The sequence below is a fragment of the Elephas maximus genome, unplaced genomic scaffold, assembly GCF_024166365.1.
Source record: "Elephas maximus indicus isolate mEleMax1 unplaced genomic scaffold, mEleMax1 primary haplotype scaffold_116, whole genome shotgun sequence".
Lineage (NCBI taxonomy): Eukaryota > Metazoa > Chordata > Mammalia > Proboscidea > Elephantidae > Elephas > Elephas maximus.
Genome location: NW_026060245.1, coordinates 103,711 through 123,670, shown reverse-complemented (window position 1 = coordinate 123,670; position 19,960 = coordinate 103,711). Strand labels below are relative to the sequence as shown.

Below are 19,960 nucleotides of genomic sequence, written 5' to 3'. Positions count from 1 at the left end.
AAGAAATGCCCAACTGCAGCATGCCATTATCCGCACTGGTGATTTCCACAAAGACCAATCACAGCAGACCAATCTACTGAAGAATTACTTAGAAAAACATCACTAGGTCACCATTTTCACCCCAGTGTATGATGGCTTCTCTCGCCCTACACTCGGGATCTCTTCTTCTCTGGATGCAGATGTCGCCCTGCTGATGCTGAGAATAATCAAGGAGTGATGGAGAGAACAGACATCCTCAAAGACACTCTCTCCTACAGAAGGGCAGTGGTTCTCAGGATCAGTTCTCCCAGTAAGGTGATGTCAGCCCTGACTACTAAGGCCTACAGTTCATGCAACACGTGGCCATTTCTCTGACCCCACAGTAAACTATCGGCTATAGACAGTATCAAAGGGGTTTAATGAAAGCACAGCTGGACTGACAGGAGGACAGGACTCTGTGCATCTCAACATCTAGTTAAGAAGCCTACTGGTAGTCTCAGGAACAGAGTAGGGAGAAAACAAGATGCTCCCAGTTTTTGCAGAGAAAGGAGGGTCATATGAAAGGGGGAGGGGTGAAAGGGCAGGGAGGGGAGAAAAAAGCCTTATAAGGACGCTGTGGACTCACCTGGTGGCCTGGGTCGGGGGGTGGTGGGCACCACAGCTGTGAGACAGAGATGAAAAGTCAGATGTACTGCCCAGGTTTGCCCCATTTGAAACCAACGACTGAGGGAACTCAGCATATTTACACCCTCAGCTGATGCTGTTTATGTGCCACCATGTGGACCCTGCAAGGGCCGACATGAATCTGCAGCTGTATCAAGGAGTTGCACATGCATCCTATCCCAGCACTGACATTGTACTTGGGGCCTTTTTGCTCAGACTACGGAAGCTACTGCCCCGCAAGGGCCAGGCCAGAGTTGCCACGACATTACACTCCACAGGAGCAGCCAACGACCAATCCAACAGTTCCTAAGAAGACCCATTACCCAACCCTCCAGGTGCCATGATTCTGAGGTTGTACACCTGTTCCTAGAGTGTCTCACTGGGATAACGCAATGGCTGTCTCATTAGCAAACTACTCCTACCAAACTACTCCTATCATTGCTGACATCCTTATCTCCCTTCCCTAGTGCTGCTCACTGCACTTCATGTACATCTTATACACTCTTGAATCCTTCTGTCTGACTCTGCATCTGGAGGAGTCAAATCAATACACCCATGAAGGGGGAGGGGTGGTGAATTTACCACCGGTGTCCCCTGCCTTTGAGAAGCTTTCACCAGGTCAAATGGGGGGTTGTAATGAGTGCATGATCCTGTATCTAAAGAAAGGGCTTATTGTTTCTGCCCTCAGTATACTTGACCTTGTGTTAACAATGGTGCCAGACTTGCCTCCAAACCAACATTGGGGCATATTTGGAAGCATGCGGGATGGAGCTGGCCACGTTGTTTGTCCCCTTAGGTGGCCCGACATGGCACCTGAGCCACCAGCTGACCTGGGAAAGTGAGAGCCACAGGATGCATAGGAGAGGCTCCAAGTGGAAGTCCTGGGAGGGGAAGCCTGTCTTCTATGAGTAGAGCCAACCCCAGAAGGTGGCTGAGTGATCTGGAGGCCCACCTGAGCAGATGACGCCAGCATCCTCATGGTGACCACAGTTATGAGAGAGCCAACCTCTGTGGGGACAGCTCCATAGGTAGGACTCATGTCCTGAGCAGCGCACATCGTCCAGGACGATCTGTCCTGAGCCCTGACCAAACCGGGCATTTGCTGGGGCTGAAATGGCCCAGCCACAGCCCAGCTGCCTGCAGACCACGTTGGCATCATTGGTGTCCCAGTCATCATCACACACGGTGCCCCAGGAGCCTTGGTACAGAACCTCCACGCGGCCCTGACACCGGTCACCTCCATTCACCAGCCTCAGAGCCAAACCAGATCCTGTCCCTAGGGAGTGACACAATTATTTCTTATTAGATTCTGTCTTGAATGTGAATGCCCTATACTTTGTAAGTAGCCAAGGCCGCTTCCCAATAGCCAAAGCTTCCTCACACAGGTTAGAGTTCTCTTAAGGAAAAAAAGGACAGGATCCCCATCCCTTCTGGGGCCCCAGGAATCCTATGCCGTAAGGGCCATGCCCCCTGACTCCTCTCCTTCCCAACCTGGGTGGGATGCCAGTGCAGGCTCCCCACTGAAAAGGGGCCCCTTGACACCAGGATGGCCTCACTCTGCTCTGGTCCCTGCTATGCCCTGCCTACTGGCCTTGATGGTAGCTGAATACACCCTCCTTCCTCCATGCAGCCCAAGGCCTCAACGCCCAACATGGCCAGGCAAGCCTGGGTCTGCAGGAACCATCAGAGTAACAATAAGCACTCAGAAACACCACCCTTCCCGAAACAGGGCATCCACCCATTCCTCTTGGGAGAAAACATAGAGGAGTGTTTTGAGATTCTGCCTGATTCCTTGGCCTATGACTATGACAGGACTCCCATCCACACTGTGCCCTGAGAATTTTCTGGAACGGCATCTTATACTAATACTTCCAGCCCAAAGTTTCTCCAGACTTAACTCAACCCTTGAGCATGTGGAGTCCAGTGACCAATAGAGAGAGCTGTGGGGGAACATACCTGTTGTGGGTAAAGCTGTGCTCACTGTTGTAGCTGTAAGGAGCAAAGAGGAGAGAAAAGGTATAGGTCAACCTCACTGAAGATGGGGCCTGTTACCATGCAAGCCCTGGACCAGGCCACACGTCCTCCCTATTTTCATCTGAATCTTGCCACCTCTTGCCACTTTGCAGGTGCAGGACATCTCTTCTGTGCAGCTCGCTCAGCGATGAAGTGAGCAGGGTGTGTGAGATGACCACGTGGACACCACCAGGCCCTCAAAGGCTGTGACATTTTCTGAGTTAGAAGGTAGAGGCCATCTCTTTCTGTAACCCTGATACTGCCTGGCACCAGGTGGCCCTTCCAGGGGTGGCTGTCTTGCTAGAGCAGAAACCCAATCCCAATCAGGACAGCACTCTTCCCAACAACAAGGAGTTGAAACCTGCCCCCTTCAAAATGGCAAGGCTGAGAACGCAGAACCCAGCCCCCAGCGCAGGAATCAGACCATTCCAAGGAGGCACTCCCAGCAGCTAGAGCATCTCCCTCCACAGACCGCATTGCCCTAGACCATGAGAAAGTAGGCGGGAGGCACCCTGGGAAGGACGACACTAGAAGCCCGGCCATCTCCACTCCAAACACATGTGTGCCCCTGAGCACACATACCCGTATGCACATGCACACCACAAAATAGAGGGTGGAAATGAATGCCCTGTGAGACAGACCCGCAGGGGGTGGGATGATGAGTCCCCTGGGGAAGAGAAATCCCCCTCATCCTCTTATGCAGAGAAGTCTCTGTGTTTAGAGCAGAACTGCATTTGGGAGTCAATGCTTAAAGTGATGTCTAACTCAAAACAAAAACTTCTCCTTCTCCTTCCAGAGTAGGGATTTGGTTAGGACAACATGCCCTTGGGCTGGTGGCATTAACTTTGACCTTCAAGACCTCCAAGCTTTCCCAGCGCTGCTTTCCTGGACTAGGTTGACACCAATTTGATGTCGGAAGCAAGGTCCAGGTGCCCCAAGGGTTTAAAAACCAGGCAAACTTCAGCCAGAGTTTCTTCTGGGCCTGTGCTACTCACCCCTCGGGAAACTCACCTCTGTATTGTGGTGTGGGCGGGGGGGGGGGGAGGGGTGGCCACCAGAATCACTTTGGGTTCAAAAAAGTGCTGTGACTCTTACTCTAAAGCTCAGACTAAACAAAAGTGAGATGGTGGGCCAGTCCTGTAGGGCATGGATGGAGCCATTGACTACGGCAGCTTATTCTGAGAAATGCAGTGCCCATTCAAGAAGGGAGGGGACCAGGGCTCTGCTTGAGGGGAGCGGTTGAATATCCTCTGTCTTCACCCCCAAGCGCTGTCCCTCCTCTTGCACTTTTGTGGACAAGAAAGAAGAGACCCTTAAGTCTTTTTGAAAAGGCTTGGTTTAATAAAGCCAAAAGGGAGACGAAAACAGAAAGAAAAAAAAAAATCCACTTTGAAGACAAAAATATGGCTGTAGAATTTGTAAGGCAACAGGGTTAAAGATACAAATTGAAAGGGTTGTAAAATAAGTTTTAAAACATCCAGACGAGATGAACATAACTCAAGAGTCATAATGAAAAAGGTGTGGGACCACAAAACCATTCCCAGCACACACGGAAAAAAACACTGGCTAGATTTTGAAAATATGCCAAAGGGGTCTTCTGGGCTACCACCATGGCCCCTGCATCCTAGACAAAGAATACGTGGGACGGAGCACAGAGATGAGCCCCGTGCTCGACAAGCCTGCAGCATCAGACCTAGAAGCAGAGATGGCTGGCCCTCTGTCTGTTGTTCAACAGAAACAAAATGGCGCTTACCTTCTATCACAGCTGTTGGGTGCTGCGAACCTAGAGAAAAACAAAGCAGTATTAGGAAAGAGAATGCAGTGGCATCCATGCTGGACCTGGGACCCATGCTAGCTGAGATTCAAAGCTCCCCCTCTAAGAAATGGCTAAAGGCTGTGGAGATAGGGCTGCCTGTAGGGCAGGGTCTCAGTCATTCTTCCAGTGCTAGGCGAGAGAGGGCATCACTGTGTGAGCAGCTTCGAGTCAGTGGAGCCACCACCCAAGAAATGCCCAACTGCAGCATGCCATTATCCGCACTGGTGATTTCCACAAAGACCAATCACAGCAGACCAATCTACTGAAGAATTACTTAGAAAAACATCACTAGGTCACCATTTTCACCCCAGTGTATGATGGCTTCTCTCGCCCTACACTCGGGATCTCTTCTTCTCTGGATGCAGATGTCGCCCTGCTGATGCTGAGAATAATCAAGGAGTGATGGAGAGAACAGACATCCTCAAAGACACTCTCTCCTACAGAAGGGCAGTGGTTCTCAGGATCAGTTCTCCCAGTAAGGTGATGTCAGCCCTGACTACTAAGGCCTACAGTTCATGCAACACGTGGCCATTTCTCTGACCCCACAGTAAACTATCGGCTATAGACAGTATCAAAGGGGTTTAATGAAAGCACAGCTGGACTGACAGGAGGACAGGACTCTGTGCATCTCAACATCTAGTTAAGAAGCCTACTGGTAGTCTCAGGAACAGAGTAGGGAGAAAACAAGATGCTCCCAGTTTTTGCAGAGAAAGGAGGGTCATATGAAAGGGGGAGGGGTGAAAGGGCAGGGAGGGGAGAAAAAAGCCTTATAAGGACGCTGTGGACTCACCTGGTGGCCTGGGTCGGGGGGTGGTGGGCACCACAGCTGTGAGACAGAGATGAAAAGTCAGATGTACTGCCCAGGTTTGCCCCATTTGAAACCAACGACTGAGGGAACTCAGCATATTTACACCCTCAGCTGATGCTGTTTATGTGCCACCATGTGGACCCTGCAAGGGCCGACATGAATCTGCAGCTGTATCAAGGAGTTGCACATGCATCCTATCCCAGCACTGACATTGTACTTGGGGCCTTTTTGCTCAGACTACGGAAGCTACTGCCCCGCAAGGGCCAGGCCAGAGTTGCCACGACATTACACTCCACAGGAGCAGCCAACGACCAATCCAACAGTTCCTAAGAAGACCCATTACCCAACCCTCCAGGTGCCATGATTCTGAGGTTGTACACCTGTTCCTAGAGTGTCTCACTGGGATAACGCAATGGCTGTCTCATTAGCAAACTACTCCTACCAAACTACTCCTATCATTGCTGACATCCTTATCTCCCTTCCCTAGTGCTGCTCACTGCACTTCATGTACATCTTATACACTCTTGAATCCTTCTGTCTGACTCTGCATCTGGAGGAGTCAAATCAATACACCCATGAAGGGGGAGGGGTGGTGAATTTACCACCGGTGTCCCCTGCCTTTGAGAAGCTTTCACCAGGTCAAATGGGGGGTTGTAATGAGTGCATGATCCTGTATCTAAAGAAAGGGCTTATTGTTTCTGCCCTCAGTATACTTGACCTTGTGTTAACAATGGTGCCAGACTTGCCTCCAAACCAACATTGGGGCATATTTGGAAGCATGCGGGATGGAGCTGGCCACGTTGTTTGTCCCCTTAGGTGGCCCGACATGGCACCTGAGCCACCAGCTGACCTGGGAAAGTGAGAGCCACAGGATGCATAGGAGAGGCTCCAAGTGGAAGTCCTGGGAGGGGAAGCCTGTCTTCTATGAGTAGAGCCAACCCCAGAAGGTGGCTGAGTGATCTGGAGGCCCACCTGAGCAGATGACGCCAGCATCCTCATGGTGACCACAGTTATGAGAGAGCCAACCTCTGTGGGGACAGCTCCATAGGTAGGACTCATGTCCTGAGCAGCGCACATCGTCCAGGACGATCTGTCCTGAGCCCTGACCAAACCGGGCATTTGCTGGGGCTGAAATGGCCCAGCCACAGCCCAGCTGCCTGCAGACCACGTTGGCATCATTGGTGTCCCAGTCATCATCACACACGGTGCCCCAGGAGCCTTGGTACAGAACCTCCACGCGGCCCTGACACCGGTCACCTCCATTCACCAGCCTCAGAGCCAAACCAGATCCTGTCCCTAGGGAGTGACACAATTATTTCTTATTAGATTCTGTCTTGAATGTGAATGCCCTATACTTTGTAAGTAGCCAAGGCCGCTTCCCAATAGCCAAAGCTTCCTCACACAGGTTAGAGTTCTCTTAAGGAAAAAAAGGACAGGATCCCCATCCCTTCTGGGGCCCCAGGAATCCTATGCCGTAAGGGCCATGCCCCCTGACTCCTCTCCTTCCCAACCTGGGTGGGATGCCAGTGCAGGCTCCCCACTGAAAAGGGGCCCCTTGACACCAGGATGGCCTCACTCTGCTCTGGTCCCTGCTATGCCCTGCCTACTGGCCTTGATGGTAGCTGAATACACCCTCCTTCCTCCATGCAGCCCAAGGCCTCAACGCCCAACATGGCCAGGCAAGCCTGGGTCTGCAGGAACCATCAGAGTAACAATAAGCACTCAGAAACACCACCCTTCCCGAAACAGGGCATCCACCCATTCCTCTTGGGAGAAAACATAGAGGAGTGTTTTGAGATTCTGCCTGATTCCTTGGCCTATGACTATGACAGGACTCCCATCCACACTGTGCCCTGAGAATTTTCTGGAACGGCATCTTATACTAATACTTCCAGCCCAAAGTTTCTCCAGACTTAACTCAACCCTTGAGCATGTGGAGTCCAGTGACCAATAGAGAGAGCTGTGGGGGAACATACCTGTTGTGGGTAAAGCTGTGCTCACTGTTGTAGCTGTAAGGAGCAAAGAGGAGAGAAAAGGTATAGGTCAACCTCACTGAAGATGGGGCCTGTTACCATGCAAGCCCTGGACCAGGCCACACGTCCTCCCTATTTTCATCTGAATCTTGCCACCTCTTGCCACTTTGCAGGTGCAGGACATCTCTTCTGTGCAGCTCGCTCAGCGATGAAGTGAGCAGGGTGTGTGAGATGACCACGTGGACACCACCAGGCCCTCAAAGGCTGTGACATTTTCTGACTTAGAAGGTAGAGGCCATCTCTTTCTGTAACCCTGATACTGCCTGGCACCAGGTGGCCCTTCCAGGGGTGGCTGTCTTGCTAGAGCAGAAACCCAATCCCAATCAGGACAGCACTCTTCCCAACAACAAGGAGTTGAAACCTGCCCCCTTCAAAATGGCAAGGCTGAGAACGCAGAACCCAGCCCCCAGCGCAGGGATCAGACCATTCCAAGGAGGCACTCCCAGCAGCTAGAGCATCTCCCTCCAGAGATAGCATTGCCTTAGACCATGAGAAAGTAGGCAAGGGGCACCCTGGGAAAGTTTATATTAGAAGGAAGCCAAGCCATCTCCACTCTAAACACATGTGCTCCCATGTGTACACACACCCATATGCGAACGCATACCACAAAATAGAGGGTGGAAATGAATGCTGTGTGAGATAGACCGAGCCCTGTGGGGAAGAGAAATTGCTCTCATCCTCCGAGGCAGAAGAGTCTTAATGTTTCCCTCAGAACTGCATTTGCGAGTCAATGCCTTAAATCATGTCTAACTCGAAATGAAAGCTTCTTGTTCTCATTCCAGAGTGGGGGTTTGGTTAGAACAACAAGCCTTTGGGCTGGTGGCATTAACCTTAACATTCAAGACCTCCAAGCTGGGCCACTGCTGCTTACCTGGACTAGGGTGACACCAATTTGAGGTTGGAATCAAGGTTCAGGTGTCCCAAGGGTTTAAAAGCCAGGTAAACTTCAGCCAGGCTTTCTTCTGGGCCTGTGCTACTCACACCTCGGGAACCTCACCCCTGTATGGTGGAGTAGGAGCAGAGGGCTGGCCACCAGAATCGCTTTGAGTTCAAAAAAGTGCTGTGACCCTCATTCCAAAGCTCAAACTAAACAAAAGTTAGAGCATGGGCAAGTCCTGCAGCTTCTTCTGAGAAAGGCAGTGCCCCTTCAGGAAGGGAGGGAAGTAGGGCTCTGCTTTGAGGGGAGGAGTTGAATATCCTGTCTCCCCTCCCAGGCCTGTCCCTTCTCTTGCACTTTCATAGACAAGAAAGAAGAGACCCTTAAGTCTTTTTGTAAAGACTTTTGAAGTCAAGACTTTTTGTAAACCCAAGAGGGAGACAAAAAGGGAAAGGAAAAAAAAATGCACTTTGAAGACAGAAATATGACTGTGGAGTTTGTAAGGCAACAGGGTTAAAGACGTAATTTGAAAGGATCCACACAAGATGAACACAGACTCAAGACTCATGATGAAAAAGGTGTGGGACCACAAAACCATCCCCAGCACACTCAGAAAGAAAACACTGGCTAGACTTTGAATATATGCCAAAGGGGTTTCTGGGCTGCTCCCATGGCCCCTGCAACCTAGACAAAAAATGTGTGGGAGGAAGTACAGAGCTGAACCCCAAGCTGGACAAGCCTAAAGCGGTAGACCTAGAAGCAGAAATAGCTGGCCCTCCATCTGTGGTTCAGCACAAACAAAATAGCACTTACTTTCTATCACAGTTGTTGGGTGCTGCCAACCTGGAGGAAAAAACAAAGCAATGTTAGGAATGAGAATGCAGTTGGGTGGCATCCATGCTGGGCCTGGAACCCATGCTAGCTGAGATTTGAAGCTCCCTCTCTAAGAAATGGCTAAAGGCTATGGAGACAGGGCTGCCCACAGGCAAAGTCTCAGTTGTTCTTCCAGTGGTGGGAGAGAGAGTGCATCACAGTGTGAGCAACTTGGAGTCAGTGGAACCACCACCCACAAAATCTCCAGCTGCACCCTGCCATTCTCTAGGGTGGTGACTTCCACAAAGACCAATCACAGTAGACCAATCTACCGAAGAATCACTTAGAAGAACATCACTAGGTCTCCACTCCACCCCAGCGTGTGAAGATTTCTTTCTTTCACCTTTCACTCAGGATCTCGGGACCGGACTTTGTATCTTAGATTGAAATGACCCCAGGAACTGAACCACTTTTCCTTCCAGCAGCTCTGAGTGAGTCCTCACTATGGGTCTGTGTTGGAAGGCCAGAGCAGCTTTCACCTAGCAAGGCCGAGTTACACATCTCCATTGTTATGTTGGCAACTCAGCAGGTGCCACGAAGACATTGCAGGATTACCAGGGGAAATTGTTATTAGGAAAAAGTTTATCCTTCTCTTGCAGGTTCGACAAACATACCACAAAAGATGGAATTTGGTCAGGAAGGGACAGACTGGTTAAGATGCTACCAGACTTGCCTGGGCTAGGCAGGGATGTGGACTGAGTAGCTGGGGGAAAGAGAAAGCGTAAGTAGATGCACGCTTATTGTAAAGCAGATACCACAAGTGAGCTAGCTCAGTGGGATGGTGGGGAGAAGCTACAGGTGCAAAAATTACCTCCTTGGGGTCAGACTGTGAGGAAGGCACCACCTAAAGTTATAGGGCAAGGTTAAATGATTCATAGTTTCATTTACAGGCGAAGGTTGGGTGTGCCTCCTTGTAACTACCCAACACTCATGCCTCAGGCACTATCTGTCTAAGAGTAGAGCTTCATATTTTTTTTTTTTTGAATTGTATTTTAGAAGAAGGTTTACAGAACAAACTAGCTTCTCATTAAACAATCAGTATACATATTGTTTTGCGACATTGGTTACCGACCCCATGACATGCCAACACTCTCTCTTCTCAACCTTGGTTTCCCCATTACCAGCTTTCCTGTCCCCTCCTGCCTTCGTGTCCTTGACCCTTTTGGTCTCTTTGTATTACGGGCCTGTCGAATCTTTGGCTGAAGAGTGAACTTCAGCAGTGACTTCATTACTGAACTAAAAGGGTATCCGGGGGCCATTCTTTCTGGGCGAGCTTCACACTTCTAAGTGAGGAGCACACAGATAAAGTTCTAGAAGCAGGGCCAGGTGCCTGAGCAAAGCCCATTCCCAGAGAGAGAAGTTCAAGGGCCTTTGAGGCCCACCTGAGCAGACAACACCGGCGTGCTCACTGCGTGCACAGTTATGGGAGAGCCAGCGTTGTAGGGACAGCTCCACAGGTGGGATTCTTGTCCTGAGCAGTGCACGTTGTCCAGGATGATCGGCCCTGAGCCCTGAACAAAGTGGGCATTTCCAGGGGCCCAGTGGGCCCAGTCACAGCTTAGCTGCCTGCAGACCACATCAGCATCATTCAGATGCCAGTTGTCATCACACACAGTGCCCCAGGAGCCTTGGTATAGGATCTCCACAAGGCCCTGACACTGGTCACCTCCATTCACCAGTCTCAGAGCCAAATCAGAGTCTGTCCCTAGAAGAGCGCACAAAAATTCCTCTTGTATGTTTCTACTTCAGGACAAGGTCTCAGAGCTTACAAGGCATTCAGAGGACTGCCCGGTGAGCAAAGATCCCTGAGAGTATCTGTAACTAATTGGGCTTTGCTTCGTCTTAAGGTTAGATAGAACTCTTCATGGTGAAAAGGACAGTGACTCCTCTGCCCAAACCCAAGCCTCTAGAGCTTCAGGAGGTAGGGCTGGTGCCTCCCATGTTGCTGCAGGGGGCCTAGACACCATCCACATGACACTTCTCTGAGCAAACCCTGGGCAGAGCCTCGCCTTCTTGGACAGAGGCCCGTGACTGCCCCATACTGAAGAGGATGACCCTAGATGAGTACTAACATACTCCTGGGGCTCTGGGATTGGCTTGGAGCTCATTTTGTACCTGCTCTTCCAGGCCCTACCACCAATGGCTGGGGTCAGTACCGAGCTCTGGAGATGGGGGAGATAGACTCTACATTTTAACTGACTCCTCCCCATCCACAGGGACATGGACAAGGAAGGAGGCTCCCACTCAAGCCAGGTCCTTGTGTTCAAAGACCTCTCCCTCTATACTATACGTTCACATCAGTTCTCCATCCCAGCCCCTGAAAGCTTTCCTGAATAAGAGTCAAACCCTTGGATATACTTGGCTTCATCGCCTGCAGAGAGGGGCCCATAAAGAATCATTCATTACCTGCTCCAGTGGTAGTCTGGGTACCAATGGTGTTCACGGTAGTGGGCTCTGCACATACCAATTGTGTAGAGAGGGGGAAAAAAAGACATGAAATACAAAGTTAGGTCTCCTCTGAGAAGGACCAAGGTCTGGAAGTAACATGAAATCTGCTAAGAAGATATACCTCTGATTTGGATTTTGTCTTGTTGTGTGACTTGGGAAAAGTGAAGAAAGCTGTCTAGCCTTGAGTTCCTTCCACTCTAAAAGGCTATCTTTTGGGAGAAATATCTATGTATCAACCTAGTGACCCTAATTCTGACCTGCCCATATGTGACCCATACGGGACTCCAGGGGATAGAAGTAAAAATAATTTTGTTTCCGGTTTTTATGTCTCTAATTGATTTCTCTTGTTTAATGGCATTGGCTATTACCGCCCATACAATGTTAATAGCAGTGGGGGTGGAGGGCATACTTGCCTTGTTTCCGATCTTAGTGGAAATGCAACTAGTGTTTCCCTATTAAGTAAGATACTGGCTTTAAATCCATGGTTTCCACACTGCTCCAAGGAACTCTGGTGTTTGCCCAGTGCCCAACCTGGTGCCGGGACTCAGAGAGAAGATGACCTTATTGCTACTCCTGCCCACTGCAACCAAAACATTCAGCTTTTCTCTGAGTTAGCTGCTGGGCTTCTGCATGAAGTCTCTTTGTGTCTAGAGGTATGACACCCCATACGCGTTGCACTAGAGGCCCTGACAAGAGCAGTTCCAGGTAATCCCCATCTACAGTCCTGAGTTGCAGACCAGGTCAGCCAAGCCCCTCCACCCCTCACACCCACCCCTGGCTTGGCCAGTTGTACCACACTTGCCAGGGCCCAGCTACTGTTCCTAACACATAGCAGGGTTCTCAGGGGGGAATTACAACAAAGGAGAACATGTTCTCCTCTTGAAGCTGCTGAAAATAAGAGAAGTGGGAATTTAGGGAAGGGACATGGCTAAGTTAGAATAAAGTCAGTCTTGGCCTCAGCTATACTGGTATCTGTGCCCTTAACTGTAGGGAAGAGAAAGAGAGGGAAAGTCGGGATTCACCATCTGGGCCTGAGATCAGGAAAGCAGAGGGCCCATGAAACAGAAATGACTGATGCATGTACCATCAGGATCCCCCACTGGCCCATGCTGACCCCTGGGCAGGACAGGTCCCTGGTATGGAGACTGTCCCCACTCTCAACACAGCTTTCCATGGAAAATGGGCAGTGACTTCCTTTCCCAACACCCAGGCTGCAGAACCTTGGGCTATGTTGACTGTGCTTCCCAGGTCTCTTACTGAAGGTACCCCAGGGGGAAACTCAGGGCCTCTGATGCCCACAGGCTGAGGGCCTATGATTTCTCTAGGTTAAGAAGGAACCAGGATGGCCTGATAGGGGCTCAGGGAAAGGGTGTGGGCAAGGATGCTGCCCAGCAGGTTTATACCTGCTTGTCCAGGACCTGAAGCTGGAGGCCCAGCACCCCAGCCTGGCTAGGAGTCAGGATAGACAGGTGAGGACTCCAGGACTGGGCACTGAGCCTGGGCAACAGGAGTCCCGGAGGCAAGATGCCAGGCTCCGTCTTGGATCTCGTTGGCGATGTCACTCCATGTTGATCCCTCCCCAATCTCAGGGACACAGACCAAGGAAGAAATGCTTGTTCAGGCCTGAGGCCTTGTTCAGAAGAGCCCTCCTTAGCAGCTGAGTAGCCCCATCTCTTATACCCTCTGCACCTCTTCTGTATCGGAGATGAACCTGTGCAGTGGGTGTTGAAGCCACAATATCCCACATAACAAACATCATTTTAGTTGTTATAGACAGGGGCTCATCCGTCAAAAACAACACAGCTAGAGTGGAAAAAGGAAGAGGTCACTCAATGCTGGTCCTCACCAACACTGGAAACAGAAGGTACACTGAGCCAGGCATCAGGAGACCAAGTTTCAGCTACTTATTAGCTACATGACCGTAGAGAAGCCACCCCATCTCTGGCCCTCTGGTTACTCAGCTCTGAAACAAGGGGCTTGATGCAGAGACCCTGAAGTTCCCTCCATGGCCAAAAGGCCATGTTTTCTTTGTGAAAGAGAAAACCTATCTCTAGACCACTCTACTGATCCTAACACAGTGCTGCGATGTTCCATGACCGGTCTTTGTGCTCTTGTTCTCCTCCCACCTCCTCTGCTTCCAAAGTCTCTATCCAAAAAAATCATCCAGTTGATTGCCAACTCCACCCAATTTACAAGATTAGACTACAAATGACATGCAGTTGCTTCTATAGCTCAAACGGAGTCCGGTGGCACACTGGTTAAGAACTTGGCTGCTAACCAAAAGGTCAGCACTTCGAATCCATCAGCCGCTTCTTTGAAACCCTATGGGGCAGTTCTACTTTGCCCTATAAGGTTGCTATGAGTCGGAATAGGCTCTATGGCAATGGGTTTGAGTTTTTTTTGGTGGGGGGGAACTTATAGCTCAAACACCCCCTCAAGGGCCAAATGTTTGCCATCACTGAGATGTATTGTCGAGAAGGTGGTCCCCACACAGAAGCAAGGCAGCTTCCAGAGAGGCTTCACAGAATGCTAAATTAAACCTGCTCACATAGGGACTGCTTACAGGCCCACACTCTCTCAGGGTGCCCGTTCTCGTGTGGGGATGGATTACCCCAGTCACCTCCTGTGTGTGCACAGTGACATGTCTGCACCCCAGCCACAAATGCCAGAAGGGACTCTAAAGATGGACCATTAAACAAGAAACTCCCTTTTGGAGGACTCACGGCCCATATCCTCGGAAGTTTCTCTGTGGATTAAAAACCCCTTGGTGGGTGATGGGAAAATTTGGAAATGGATAATGGTGGTGTTTGAACAACATAATAAACAAAAGTAATGTCATTGAATTGTGTGTGCAAAGAATGTTGGAAGGGCAAAAGTTTTGTTACAAATACTTCTACCACAAAACAAAAACAATTAAAAAAAAATTCCTTGGGGCTTGAAAGGAGCCCTGGTGGCTCAGTGGTTAAGTGCTCAACTGCTAACCAAAAGGTCATTGGTTCAAACTCACCAGCTGCTCCGCAGGAGAACAATGTAGCAGTCTGCACATGCTCTGCTTGGCTTTCCTCTGCCAGCGCTCCCAGTGTCCCTCCTTCCTCTGACCACACAGACGCCCTCTCCTTCACCAACTGGTCTCCTCTCAGGGCCTTCGGTAGTCATGTCCCCCCAGCACCATCTTTGTCCTCTCCCCTCTCTGTCTTTCCCCTGGAAGACCTCACACCCTCAGAGCCTTCCCCCTTTCCATTCCAGGCCCAAGCTCTAGATGAACGTTTTCAGGTCTACTGGGTACCCCACCCACACTGTACTTTCTGGGTGTCAGTCAGTCAGGAAGCTGCTCCAGGCCATTTCTGGACTCTCAGGACACGTCCTGGCAGGGGAGAGACTGGCTTGAACAGAGCCAGGGGCTCAATGGCGGGGTCAGATGCCCTAAGTGAGCACACGAATGACCCCGACATATCAAACTTGGATGCAAAGTTCAGCACACTCTCACTGCAGAGAACAGAGAGGACAGGTGCATTTAGTAGAAATCACGGACAAGGAGAAGGCAGAAAGAACATGGGCCCCAGGGCACACATCCTGGGTTCAAATCTCTGCCCTGCTGTTTATCAGCCATGTGACTTCAGACATATAACTATTGACAAGTTACCTTGACTCAGTCTTCTTATCTGCAAAATGGAGGTTATAATAATACTTACCTCAAAGTGTGGTTGGGAAGATTTCATGATTAAAAAAAAAAAGGAAAACCTCCGCCATCAAGCTGATTCCAACTCATGGCAACCCTACAGGACAGAGTAGAATTACCCCATAGGGTTTCTAAGGAGTGGCTGATAGATTTGAACTGCCGACCTTTGGGTTAGCAACCAAATGCCTAACCACAGTGCCACCAGGGATCTGATTTCAATGATGATGGCACTTATTATGTGCATCAAAAAAAAAAAAAAAAAGTTGCCATTGAGTGAATTCTGACCAAATGAGTGACTATATACTTAAAAATAGAATATTGGGTGGTGCATAGTAAGTGCTCAACTAATGCACATAGCAGGCATCTCTGGGGGGCAAAAATGGAAGGTTGATGGTTCAAACCCACCCAACAGCACTTCAGAAGAAAGCCCTAGTGATCTGCTTCCAAAAGGTCACAGCCGTGAAAACTCGTCGGAGCAGTCCTAGCCTGAAATACACAGGGTCGTCGTGAGTCAGAGTCGACTGGGTGGCAACTGTTTGCTTGCTTGTTAATGCGAGTAATGAGTGCCGTTATCATGAGGTAAGTATTACCATCTTCAGTGAGGCCGGGCAAAGGTCTCCTCATCATCGTCATTTCAGGGTAACCCTCAGCGCACCATCAGGGCCCACTGGGCTCAATTTTATTCCTTGAGTTCCTTAGCAGGTCTAACAATTTTTAAGGTTTGGTATTCCATGACTCTTACATATTTCTAGAGATCTTGCAAAGAACAGGGAGAAGACTTGTTTCATTTTTTTTTTTTTTTTAGAATATTCATTCAGTCTCATCACCATATAAATTCATTGAATCCTTTTATAAATCCCAGATATATTATGAGCTCTTAGTGGTTTTATTTTTCCTAGATCTTGGGACACTTTGCTAGTTCACCACCTGAAGGATTATTTCATCATGATTCATCAATTAGTAATTACTCTTAAAAAAAAAAAAAAGACGTATAAGAAGAAGAAGAAAATGGAAGAAGGGGGCAATTACCTAAAAGAAAGATGAAATAGTGAAATAAACCGACATCCTTTGGTTTTCTTATTGCAGCGCCCAAAGTATTGCATTGCCATTCGAGAAGGTAGAAAAAGGACTAGAGACACTGTCTTGTCCTTTAGCTTTCGCTAAATGCAGTTAAGAATTCAAAATTTGTTATTTTCCCCCCAAGATGGCAAGGAAAAGAAAACTGACAAAGGAAGATATTTCACAACAATTAGATGAATGAGAAGAAGAACACGCAAAGAGGCAGAAAGCTGCGTTCTAGATTCTAACATTGTTGGTGAAACTAGCTGTCCAATTGAGTCTCAAACTACGAGTCTTCAGGTAAGGATCTCCTAGACGAACATTCTCAAATTCAAGAGTCAAAGAGTCAGTAGTATCATTCTAAGGACAAATAGAAAATATGAAACTTTCCGTCACTTTGTCATCCAATGGGAATATTTTGTGGCAAGAACCCGACCCATCTCATTTTGCTAAAAGGGCGTGTGATGGTTGATGGTACTCTCTCATCTTTTATGGTACTTATGCCCCCAAATTTACTTGATGCAAAAGGTTTGCTTTGTTTAAATTCTTATTAAAATTTTAGTAAAGTTGTTTCTATTGCATCTTTTTCTTTCCAGGTATATGAAAGACTAAGGCATTCGATAAAACATCTCAGATTCTTTTTAAATGCAGCTCTTGCCAGAAGCAGCATTCAGGGCTCAGAAATCTCAATTCCTCAAAGACAGTTCTTTCAGAGCGTCAGTGAGAGAATTTGCTATGTAAGTCAGAGACCTCCACCACCTGTCTCCACATATTGAATGCGGGCCCACAGTGGACTTTCCCAACTGCCCTACTTGATGTTGTTGATGCCTACACACCCCTGAAAATGAAGAAACAATTTATAATAGACACAGGGAGTCAGAACATTCTTTCAACAGAGATCACAAACATAAGACACATCTGCACCAGAAGCTCCCCACCTCATTTCTGACATACCATCCCTGCTCCCACACTCGAGAACAAGTAGACAGACACACCTGAGAGCCTGTCTTTCAAACTCAGTCCAGATGACCCCATATAATTCCCATTCCCAGGCTCCAGGCATGTTGTTTTGTCATCTGGTGGTCAAGGCCAGGATCAGGATCTAATTCAAAAGCTCTGAGTTTCAGAGTCTTGACAATGCTCATTGATAGCACTGAACAAAACATTGAAGTTGTTTCTCGGGCTATGTCCACACATTTTGAATAGACCCTTTTGCACAGGTGATTGAGACTACATTGTATTCTTTCAACAGTCAATCACATAGCTGTAGATGACCCATCTGCCATTTTGAGAAGAGTAGTAAATCACCTACAGAGAGAAGCTTCCACTTGCTTTTATTTTCCCCCCAGGAAATGGAGACAGGCTGGTCTCTATCACTAGGGACCCGCGTCCAAGATAGTTAAGCCTTCAGGGCCCGAGCAAAAGAAACCATATAGAGATCTATCAAGATATTCCCCCAAAGATCTAGACACTTTTAAAGCAAGCTGGTACCTTTCCATCTGGACTCAGCCTTTGCCCCAATCCCTGAATTGGTACAAAGAAATGTACCAATTGTGTATTTCTTACCCTAGTGGGTGAAAGAAACTGAAGAAGAGCTTGAGCATAAAACCAAGCAAGATATCATTGGACCAGTGCGTATCTACCAAGTGGGCCGCTCCAGTTATTCTGGAAGAGAGGCATAAGGAGAGAGCATAGGAACTGCAAGAGCACTCTAGAGCGGGAACATTCTTCAAACATTGAAGAGTGACTGTGTCTTCATAGTTCACTGAAGACAATCCAAAACCAAAACCAAACCCAGTGCCGTCAAGTTGATTCTGACTCATAGTGACCCTACAGGACAGAGTAGAACTGACCCATAGAGTTTCCAAGGAGTGCCTGGTGGATTCAAACTGCTGATCCTTTGGTTAGTGGCCATAGCACTTAACCACTACGCCACCAATGTTTCCGAATACTATGCCTTATTATTTATATGTATTATCTCATTTAATTGTCCTCTACCTCTGTCATCTGTACTTGCAGACAAAGACGTGGAGGCACAGCATTATAAAAGTAGCCCAAGGACACCCAGACTCCAACTCCACTGTCCATGCTGCTAACCCTCATTCTGTACTCTTTCTTGTCACAGACACTGCTACCATCAACCTACTCCTTGCCGTTCTTGCTGACACAAGGAAAGTGACTGATGTCAATCTACTTTCCATAACCCTCAAAGGTGGGTGTTCAATGAGGAGTCACCCTGAGGCCTTGACTAAGACCCCATCTTGTCTTTCTTTCGATGTTATGATACTATTTCAAGATAAGAACTTTTCCATCATCATTGTATTCATCTTTTAAAAGGCTGTAAGGGCTTCGCTTTCATCCATTACAATGATCCCAGCTCTGCCCAGTTACCAGCAGCTCACAGGTTATTTCCTCATCTTGGAGACTATCGTTTCTGTGTTGTAGTTAGTTGCCATCGAGTCAGCTCTCACTCATGGCAACCTTATGTATAACAGAACCAAACATTGCTCAGCCCTGCGTCATCTTCCTGATCTTCATGATTCTGCCATATAGTCTGGCAGAAACCCATCTCTGTCAGTGGGGTTTAAAGATCTTGTGAATGGGAGCCTTATCTGAGCCGAATGAGGGGATGATGGAGAGGTGGCGGATGCCACAAAGTAGAGATTGCTCATTGCTTATCGTATCAGTTCAAGGCATGACCAGGAATGGCCTTCACATCTGTGGACTTGCCACCCACAACTCCAGCCTGATTTAGATGAGGACTTGGAAGGCAAACAAGAGGCTGCCTGCAGCCATGCATCTCCCTGCTGTTCACCCACTTGCCCTGAAATACAGACGGCGCTCTCCCTCCAGCGGCAGGCGGCACTTCCCAAACATCCTTGATCACAAGTCTTTTCTCCAGAGCTTCAGCAAATGTGTGAAGGACGCAGTTTGGGAAATGAAACCTAGAGATAGCCTCATATCAGGGCACTGCCCTGACAAGACACCGTATTTGGGTGGCTAAGTGGGGAGGGGACTCCCTGGGTGATACGAATGGTTAAGGCACTTGGCTGTTAACCGAAAAGTTGGCAATTTGAGTCCACCCAAAGTCACCTCAAAAGAAAGGCCAGGCGGCCTACTTCTAAAAAGCAGCCACTGAAAACCCTGTGGACCACAGTTCTACTCTGACATGCGTGGGGTTGCCATGAGTCAGAGTCCACTCAACGGCAACTGGTTTGGTTGTGGTTTTAAGCAAAGAAGAGGGAGCCTGCTGGCTGAGGTGAGGATGGCTGCGTCAACCTATGTCTGTATTTGTTCCTTTGGAGTTCCTGATAGCAAGTGCCAGTGAGTAAAAGAATAACACTCTTCCTTCCCGTGCTGCCTGGCCAACTCCTGCACCCACTCCAGACCTCAGCTCAGCTGCGCCCTCTTCTGGACTGCTGTCACAGTAGCTCGCCTCCTAGCTCTTGGCCTGGTTGTAATTGTGCCTCTATGATCAGCTGATGAATGTCTACCGCTCCATTGGAAGTCAGTCCCTGAAGGTAGGGAAGATGTTCCCAGTGGTCTCTCCCTGCTTAAACTGATCCTGATAGGACTCGTCTTTGCCAGATGAGGTGGCAAGGATGCTGAGGCTGTTTTGAGAGGAGTGTAAAAGTTCAACATTAGCAATTTGCTTATGGAAGCTTTGATATCAATATGTCAGACTTAGGATGTAGCCAAGAACTGTTTGGAA

General features: G+C 48.7%; 1 protein-coding gene across 1 annotated transcript in view; it reads right to left on the bottom strand.

Annotated features, from left to right (window-relative positions):
• LOC126069910 (deleted in malignant brain tumors 1 protein-like) overlaps positions 1-19,960 on the bottom strand; it is a gene marked incomplete at its 3' end in the record, with an annotated part of 39,767 nt that overhangs the window by 14,291 nt on the left and 5,516 nt on the right. The window contains exons 4-6 of the mRNA XM_049873551.1: positions 11,469-11,516; positions 9,003-9,032; positions 7,256-7,288 (exon numbers count right to left, since the gene is read on the bottom strand). Of these exons, the coding sequence (XP_049729508.1) occupies positions 7,256-7,288; positions 9,003-9,032; positions 11,469-11,516 (111 nt within the window). The remainder of the gene's footprint in view (positions 1-7,255; positions 7,289-9,002; positions 9,033-11,468; positions 11,517-19,960) is intronic.